The 10430-nt window shown below is 34.3% G+C and overlaps 1 protein-coding gene across 1 annotated transcript; it reads left to right on the top strand.

Moving 5' to 3' along the window:
• On the top strand, positions 4603-5963 carry LOC109727857 (abscisic acid receptor PYL5-like). The gene has a single exon (XM_020258057.1). It carries the CDS (start codon positions 4825-4827, stop codon positions 5533-5535), a length of 711 nt encoding a protein of 236 aa, XP_020113646.1. The 5' UTR covers positions 4603-4824; the 3' UTR covers positions 5536-5963.

Below are 10430 nucleotides of genomic sequence, written 5' to 3'. Positions count from 1 at the left end.
GATGGTTTGGCATGTTAGAATTGTACGGAGGCATTTCTTTCCGGAAGGTTACTGGGTGGTGACGTAGGGCCGGGATTGGAGGCGTTGACTGCGGAGGGACGCGTTGACCGAAGGGTTTTGTGAGGTCGTGATCGATGCGATGGAACGCTTACGTCTAAAATAGCCGTGAGTGGGAGGATTAGCCTACAACTTTACCAAGCGCCGGCCCAAGAAACTGGGCTAAGGCCCATTTCTTCAAAATTCGGCCCAATACATTTGGATGAACTTTAATTTGCTTCCTACAGTTTAGTTCAGTTTTACTATGCCGTCCTACTATTCAAAAAATTTGCCTCCTACCGATCATTTCTAGAGTAAGTGGCAAAGGCCTGGTGGTTGATATTCGAGATTCCAAATTCGAATTCTAAAAATTTGCCTCATGTGGTAAAGTAAAAAATATGCTAAATAACAGAATAATCAAGTTCAACTTTTTGAATTATAGCGTGATACAGTAAAAAAAAAAAAAAAAAAAAAGGCTAAACAATGCGAAGGCAAATTGAAATGTACCCTTATATTTTTATATGTTATATTTTAATATTTTGGGTTTTAATTAGTAGTGTAAGGCTTGCCAAACTGAACAGTAAAATAAAAACTTATTTATTTAGATAAGTTAAACTATTAATCAGTAATACTAAACTTATGCGAATCAATTATGATTCGAACTTGAGTTACCAACCACAAGTTCTTTACCACTTGCACTAGAGATGATTATTTTAAAAAAATAAAAGTTAGTTTAGATAAAAAGCAGAACAGAAGTTCTAAATTTAAAAAAGAAAATCCAAGCACTATATATATATATATATATATATTAAAAATCACATTAATTGATTAGGTCCATTTACTATTAAATTCAGAGGTTCCTTTACGACCCTCAATTAATTGCGCAGTGTAAACACTTCCTTTTGGTTTAAAACATTTTTCCCAAATACATTTATTGAGCCTTTGACTAACACAGGAACATTCCTTCACCTGAAGTACATAACAATATGGAAAAATCTGCTTAATTAGTTTCTTTTCTTGTTTTGTTTTTTTGGTTTTATATACAGTGCAAACATATATTATAATCTATGTAGTGCCCTTGGTTTAAACATTCGTATTATATATTCCGAAGAGCCAAAGTTAAATAATTTCCTTTTTTTTTTTTTCCTTTTCGCATTTACATATTGTCTAAGGAAGCTTTTCAGGTAAACTGGTAATTAAAGCAACTTTGATTATACCGTAAAATTATCTTACTTGCATTTTAGTTGGTAATTCTCATAAGAGAGATTACAATTGGCACGTTTAACTTTTCTCCGTTTTTTTTTTTTTTTTTTTTTTTTTTTTTTTTTGTTGTTTTTTTTTTTTTTTTTTTTTTTTTTTTTTTTTTTTTTTTTTTTTTTCCCCTTTCTTAGAATGTGGTTAGGCACGCTTTGACTTATCGGAAAAGTCATGCACTATTTAACAAATTACTTGCATGAATATACTAAGAGCTCCATTAGATATTTTCTACATCAGCATTATTTTTGAAAATGATAGATGATAAATATTTTAAAATTAAATTGTAGTCTAATCCATGACATCAACAATTAATATTTACAAAATATATTATTAAAAATTATAAAATTTAAAAATTTATTAGCTAGCTAGTTGTTAACTAGTTTGAAAAATTAATAGTATAAGATAAAGTTCTTCGATTTATGCAGTATGTTACATTCTAATTTGCTACCTATCTTTAAAAAAAAATAAAAATAATTTGATAAGTTTGATTCATTCCAAAATAAATAATAAGAAACAGGGGCCCCGCTTTGTAGCAATTGGGTAAAATAAGGATCACTATTTAGCATTGGATAAGCATCGTTTTGTTGTGGAGTCATTTGCAACCAATCACTGTTTGTTTTCTGGATGTCCACACACTCAATTGATTTTTTCCTAGAATTGGATTGGTTGATAAACATGTAACTATTTGAGGTGTCNAGTGGCAAAGGGTTTGGTGGTTGGTACCCGAAACCTAATTTCGAATCTTAGTTGATTCACATTTTTTAGCTAAATTTATTTCTAAATGAAATAAACGAATCGGATAGCATGCTACTTTTCTCTCTCAAAAAAAAAAAAAAAATCTTTTGGAGAATATAAATAAAGATCAAGTAAATTACGATCTTGTGATGTGTAAGATCATTTTTTTTAAGATAATATTTGTTCCCACTCAAATGTATACTACTAGGTTATCAGCAAATCATCATCAGGATACAATAAAATCGTTGAAAGACTGCAAACAGTACTTTTGAAGGCTTTTCTCAATAACTTATTTCTTAAAAATCAGTATGAAAAATTAGAAAAGAGAAAAGATTAATTATATTATCTTTGAAGCCTTTAAACATCTCATATTTATAGCAAATAAATGATTATGATAAAAGAACACAGCTTTTAAAATTATATATTTTTACGAAGGAACATGTCCATTCATAAAAAGTAAAAAAACATATTTTATCACAAAAAGGTTATCTCTTTGTGATAAAATATATCTCTTCGTAAAGAAATTCATTTTTGCATCAAATAAAAAGATATATTATTTTATAAAAATAACTATTTTACTAAAAGGACACAACTATTTACTAATTAAAATTTTCAAATTATTCTCTCATTTTCACTATTACCACCGACATTAACAATATCATTACCAAAATATCTCCTCTCCTACATAATTTTCGCACGTGTAATCTATATTATAGGAAAAGGAGAATAGATTGATTGATTCTATGGTATGTGGGGCTCACGTGACTGATGAATTGATCATGCTGATGATCCTCTCCATCAGTCGTACACGATTGTTGGCGATGTAGCATTTTGTCATTACACTACAGAATAAAGAATCGAAAAATCAATAAGGAAGCAAGAGGGCACAGTCACTCTCCTTTTTAATCAATCAATTAATAGCAACTAGGGATGTAAATGGATCCGGGTTGGTGGAGCTCCGCCCCGATCCGTCCCGAATGGGGTGGTAAGTGGGAACAAAAAATATAAAAAAATATAACCCGCTCCGAATCCGTCCGGATCCGTCAAGTAAATGGAGCGGGAGGTGGGAGACTCATTTCTTCCTTCAATCCGTCCCGATCCGTCAAAAATCCGGCTCCCGTCTCGATCCGCCCCGAATGAAGCGGTAAGTGGGAGCCAAAAATAAAATGAAAAGTAACCCGCCCCGAATCCGCCCCGTCCCGATAAGAAATGGAGCGGGAGGTGGGAGAACTCTCCCGCCCCCGGATCCGCCCCGTTTGCATCCCTAATAGCAACCAATGATTTTAGCCAAAATTTATTATTATATTTTTAAATTTGCATTAAAATAACAACTGAGATGATCAGATGAAACAGGGATGCATGGTGGCCTTCTATTTTGCATCTATTTAGGATAGGCACAAGCCCTGTTGAGCTTAAAGAAAACAAAGAACCCTAATTTAGGATAATGAAATAAAGGACATTTAGGTAATTGCAAGCCTACCAACTAGACCTCTATTTTATTGCAACAGCACCATTTTCCAACCTTTATTACTACCCCTTATAGGCTGAATTGTCCAACCAACCATCTCTTTCCTCCTCACTACCACCCACTGGAATCATCCAAAAACCACCCCCCTCCCCCTCACTTAAATATTCACAAAAAAACCATAAAAATATATGCAACTTGCAAAAACAGTAAAAGCAAGTGTAACTATTCTATTCACACAACAAGCCAGTTATAAATAAGAGGTGAAATTTAGTTGCAATCCCTATATTATCATAATATTGAGATTTGGTCCGTGTACTCTCTCTCTTTGGCATAGGCATAAGTAAATAAAATTTTGCATATATTCATCTCTTTATCCTAGATCTGCTAAAAAATTAATATTCATCTTTATTTATATACGTACATTGAAGTTTTAGGCATCACATAAATTTTAAAAAATGAGTTATTTTATTGACAGTCAGGTTGTTTGACTTGTAAACTCTCACATATATTAAACTATAGTCTTTGAGCCCTCGCCGTCAAATAAATTTTAGATTTTTTTTTGCATAATATAACTATTGATGGTATAACAACTCACTCATTTCGCTATAAAAGTTAGATATTTTTTTAGTTCTTAGGAGACCAGATGCAATGTATGTCAGAGTCCAACTACTGAAATATCAAGCACAAAAACATATGAACCTAATGATAGTATGACCGTATTATAGAGACTACATGTATATTGCACCAAAAAAATCAATGCTTTTTGTATATTTCAAAAGGTGAGCGTAAATTTTATAGTCAACTATTTCAGATTAGATAATTTTTTAAAAAAATATTAATATGAAGAATACAGAATGATAATTTTAGTAGTAATAATATAAAGAATATCGACCGTCCTTAGAGCAAGTGGTAAAAGATTTGATGGTTGGTACCCGAGACCCAAGTTCGAATCCTAATTGATTCACATTTTCAGCTAAGTTTATTTCTAAATGAAACAAGCGAAGCTGATAGCGTGCTACATGTCTCTCAAAAAAAAAAAAAATTTAATGCCTATATTTTTTATATGTACAAGTAGCATAGCCTGAAAACAGAAAAAAAAAAAAAAAAGAAAAAGAAAAAGGAAAACAAGTACTTATTACCGCTCCCACTGCATTATAATTAATTAAAAGTGCATTGTATGTTGCCCATTTGCACATATAACCTCCTCTAAATCTCTTCTCCACTCTCATCACTCTCCTTTCCCCTCACAAAAAAAAGAGAACTCTACTACGGCGGGGGAGGAGGGGGAGGAGGAGGAGGAAGAGAGGGAGCAAGAGCTGGCGCTAGCGATGCCGCAGTCGGCGGCGCCGAAGCTCTCACTCCAGCCCCACAAGCCGTCGCCGTCGCCGGCGGCTGCGGCGGCGGGGGTGGTGTGCACGGCGCACGAGATACCGGCGGCGGTGGCGCGGCACCACGAGCACAGCGCGGGGGCGGGGCAGTGCTGCTCGGCGGTGGCGCAGCGCGTGGCGGCGCCCGTCGAGGCCGTGTGGTCGGTGGTGCGGCGCTTCGACCGGCCCCAGGCCTACAAGCGCTTCGTCCGCAGCTGCCGCGTCATCGGCGGCGGNGGCCTGCCCGCGTCCACCAGCACGGAGCGCCTCGAGATCCTCGACGACGAGCGCCACGTCCTCAGCTTCCGCGTCGTCGGCGGCGACCACCGCCTCGCCAACTACCGCTCCGTCACCACCCTCCACGCCGCAGACGACGACGACGACGACGGCGGCGGCGGCGGCGGCGCCGGCACGGTCGTGGTGGAGTCCTACGTCGTCGACGTGCCCCCCGGCAACACCCGCGACGACACCCGCATCTTCGTCGACACCATCGTCCGTTGCAACCTCCAGTCCCTCGCCCGCACCGCCCAGTCCCTCACCACAAAAACCACCAGCAGCAGCAGCAGCAGCAGCAGCAGCAGCGCTGCTACCGACAATTGTGGATCGAATGACAACCAACAGAAAGAAGAATACACAGAAGAAGAAGAAGAAGAAGAAGAAGAAGAAGGGTGAAAGCCCTTCGTAAGAACGAGAAAGGAAAAGAATGTACGAAGATTCACGACGACTTTTGTGCATTTTGAAACGACCCTCAATTTCTTCCTTTTCTTTCGCTTTTTACTGATCGGCGCACGGTTCTTAACTTTTAGTTCTCGGACTCGATTTGAATGATTTTGGGCAGGTAAATTTGAAAATTTTACTAAATTTAATAGTGATTTTTTTTAGATTTGATCGCCCTGATCATTTTCTTCGGCTGGTGAAACTGCAGTAGAGCTATTAATTAAATTTGGCATGATCTTTAATTAAAAGTTAAGAAGGCTCAATACATAAAAGAAATAGAGTCCAGTAGGGTAGCTGTTTCAAAATGGTTTGTAGTTGAGGGGCGGGAGTACATACAAGTATGTAATATATGGTCATTAATTTAGTTTTTTTTTTTTTTTTTTTTTTTGGTTGTCTCTTCTTCATTTTTATGTTTGTTTTCAAACCATTAATTGTGGATAAAAGTGCCTTGTCTTCAAATTTTGTTTTTGATTATATTAACTTCATTAACCACACCCACTTATCATGATTTCACCCATATAATTAAGTGTTCTATTCCCTACCAAATTTTGCAGTGTATTAATTTATTACTTTTTTTTTTTTTGTCATTTCCCCCCTATATTATGAAAATTTCCTCTTGGCTTCGTTTATATATGGATTCTGATGAGCATTTGGCTGGTTCCATTGCTGATATATAATGTTGTCACTCATTCATATTTGTGTCCATAATTTTTATATCTTAATTACTCTTCTTCTCTCAGAAAGTAAAAAGAAAAAATATATATTGCCGCTAAATATATCTTATTCTAATCAAAGGAAGGAAAAAAAAGTGTTTGTTGGTGTGTGTTTTTTTTTTAAAAATTTAGCACAGTATCCACTTAATTCATTAAGCAAAATAAATCTAACTACAAGTATGAAGTATTTGGGTCTCAATCCAAAAAAATGCAAGTAGAAAGGAAAAAAAAAAAAAAAAAAAGGGAGAATAAAGAAAAAGAATGGCCAAAAGAGCTACAAAATATAATAATTTCTTGTCGCAGAACTCTCCCATTGATTCATCAATTAAATACTTGATTTTCCTAGCTGCAGTCAGTGTTTCCTGGTGTTGATAGTATGGTTGGTCGCATTGATTTATGTGTCAGAGCGTATATATGATGAATGCACATGTGATATAGCCTAAGCAAATGTTAAACTATCTTTAATCACGTGTGGAAGCACCCAATCATCGCGAAGGATTAGTAGTAACCATGTTTTAGGACATATAAATTTAATAGTTCCAGGTATCAATGCATGGTATCTGGACATGGAGACAAGCACCCTAACTTTGGGAAAAACTATTTGTAAGATGAATGAATACATGCATGCACATTGTTGTGTGATAGAGCTTGCATGGATTATACTGGGTGTTTGAAATTAATTTTGGTTTATCATGCATGGCAATACATTGGAAACCATCCTTCCAAAATAAATTGGTTCTTATACAAACTTAGTTTATAGAGATATTTCCCTCACTTCAAGTGACAATGATTTGAAAAAAAAGATTTTGAGTACCTCTCAAAGAAAAGGGAAAAGACAAAAAAAAAAAAAAAAAAAAAAAAAAAAAAAAAAAAAAAAAACTGAGGATTAATTTTTCTCTACTTGGAGAAATCAAACTTTTCTAGTTTAATGAAACTTTGGGTTACTATATATTCCTTTCTGGGAGCATTTCTCATGATTTCATTGTCTGTTCTAGCTAAAATTATACTTGTTCAGGTCAAGTATGTATTATGTTTTATTCTTCCTAGCTAATTAAGCACTTGTATCAGCATATGAAACTTATGGTTTTGAACTCAGGTAATTATTGTTAAATTAAGGGTAAATTGCACGTTTGGTCCTCAAACTATGACATGGGTGACACCTTCATACTCAAACTTTTAATTTGTTGCAGTTTCTGGTTCGAATTTTCAGAATTATTGCAATCAAATCTCAAAATCACACTGCTGATGTAAAAGTTATGTACCAGCTTAGTTATTGGGTGCGTAATTAATCACAATACTGCTACATTATGTTTAGATCAGCGATTCTTCAATATTTAGTTAGTTAAATTAGATTGGTAGACTACTTGATTGCCATCATTCTAAAATTTCAAACTAGAAATTATAATAAATTGAATTTTGAGAATAAAAGTGTCGCCCATATATACACCTCATAGTTTAAGAACTAAATGTACAATTAACCCTTAAATTAATTAGAACTTAGACTTTTGTCCCATAAAAGGAAAAAAAAAATGAAACAAAAAAAGAGAATAGTCATTGGCGGCTGATGGGGAGGCTCGTCAAAGGCAAATGGGAGAAGGAACCATCTCAAGTTTTACTTTGTGTTTAATTAGTTTCCCTTAATTTGTGTTGTAATAAAAATAAATTAACAATGTCTCTACAAACCTAATTAACCTAGCTAAAATTTTGCTAGTATTTACATCTCCAAACCCATTTCTAAAAATTACAACTACCCACAAAAGTAGTTTAATTTCCTACCTGGTGATTCCCTTGTGGTTAATTAATGGACTTCGAGATTTTTTTTTTCTTGCTTCTTCTTCTTCTTCTTCTTATTATTATTATTATTATTTTTGTAGTTTGAGAAACATTCATCTAAGTTTGAAGGATATCTCATGCTTTGATTGGTTCCATTAAGTGAGAAAATTGTCGTTTTTTTTTTTTATTATTATTTTTTTTGTATCAATGCTAGTTACCATATCATCATATTCTTTTCAAAATAAAAAAGAATTTCTGCGTATATATCCTGACGGTAACTTCTATAATATTGGTATTTCGAAATCATATATTAAGTTTTAGAAGCTTGGCGAATCTGCCCGAATATATAGATCATTGCAGGTGCATGTTGCAATTAAAAAAGAAGAAGAAGCAACGTAGCATTCAAAGGCATCCATTGCAACTTGACATTTCACTGTATAACATCACAAGTTGGTGGGCTATTTGAGATGCAAGTTGAAGTATTTGTACTTATTTATTAACCTATTACAATTTTTAGTTATTAATCTTTCATTTCTTTATGTAACTAGCCATCTTTAATCTCATGCTTTCTTGACTTATAGTTTCTTGCTTTTTCTTTTTCTTTTTGCTTATGACAAAGATGATTCACAAGTTGGGGAGCAAGTGGGTAATTTAAAAGCAAAACAATTAATAGGGACCTCATCACCTATTACTTTTCCAATAAATGTTTGTAATTAGTTTTCTTTAATGTATTAACTTCCACTAGTCCATCAGAGCCACAGCAAAAGAATAGACCACACAGCTCATTCACAACCAAAAATTATGAAATGCACTTAAACAATTAATCTATAACTTCATTATCAATGCTTTTTTCATATACACCACCGTAAATTTTTCTATAATATAATATAGTTCCCATATTGATTCCATTGATCTGGTAAAATGAACATATATAATTGTGGAAAAGCTATCTGTAATCAAAAGTTTGTATTAGATGAAATTTAATAAAAGGATGGTTTATTCAGAAAGCACTTTTATAGAATCACCATTAATTCGATCAATGCTCGATTACTCATTTGATCAGTGACAATTAAGGCATGATTTTGCAGAACATTCATTTAAGCAGTATCGATTAAGGTTAAAGTTATCGGTGTCGTGGTTCCTTGATCATGGTGGATACAAACTTCGTCAACAAATAAAATGTCAGCCATGCATCTGGCATTTTTCACAATAACTCAAAAGCAATTTGGAAGCTTCTTAATTGATTCACCATATAAAGTTTAGACTTAACATATCAGAATACATATCGTATCATCAGAAGCAGAAACTCTAAAAAAATATCATAACGGAAATAATCTTTTCATGGCATTAATCATATACACATGATCTCATGTTTGTGTAAAAGTTAATGCACCTTTTCATTTAACTCTCCCAACTTGATACTAACTTATTTATACTTATATAAGTTTAAAAACTTACGACATATCTATCCCAGCCAAATATTATTCCAAACAAATATTAATAAAAACAAGGTGGTGTAGTGCTTTTAGGAGGAATCCCAAGTGTTACGATTTTTTTTTTTTTTTTAACTGCAAGAGGAAGAGCAAGTTGGTGCTTGGCCATCCACCAAACCCAAAGGGCCATTATATAATGATAATAGGAGCTTCAAGGGTGCATAACTTATATACTTAGCCATGAAGTTACAAATCTAGTGCTATCTTATTTACATTTTCTTTTTTTTTTTGGTATCCTGGGTTCCTACATACCCCTACATTAGCACCATAGATTTACATATGCATGCGTGATATTCTAAGGTGGTACGTCCAGTAAAAAAATACGATATAAAAGAAAAAACATAATATCGTATTCTGTATATTGTTAGACATCGGTTATAGTATATTTTTTTACGATTAAACTAAAATTATATATATAAGGATATGTTTCTGTATTTCTCCATGGGACCTTAGAAATAATATGATAATTGAATTGTGACGTGATAGGTTTTACGAAACATATGGAATATTTTTTTCATCACGCTTTCTCACGGTACAGAACACATTGTCTCCATGTTTGGTGCAGTATCCTTACAACTCCAAATGGACCCTTAAACAAATCTACTCAAACAATATTTATAGAAGTCCTTTCGTAGAACCAAACATTTAAACTCTGAGCCTCACCTCTTATGGCCTAAGTAGGGCCCAATCTATATACTGTGGGAATCTGGTCCACTATTATTGGGCTTTCCACTACTCAGCCCGATATTTGGGCCTTACAATATAAATGGACCATATTAGGCCTAAATGTCAAAGTATCTTTCTATATTGGGCTCCATTTATAGTGGGCCAAATCTATCCCGGCCCAATTAAATCGAGATACCACACGGAG

Source organism: Ananas comosus, linkage group 23 (genome assembly GCF_001540865.1).
Source record: "Ananas comosus cultivar F153 linkage group 23, ASM154086v1, whole genome shotgun sequence".
Taxonomy (NCBI): Eukaryota; Viridiplantae; Streptophyta; class Magnoliopsida; order Poales; family Bromeliaceae; genus Ananas; species Ananas comosus.
This window is presented reverse-complemented; position numbering and strand designations above follow the sequence as displayed.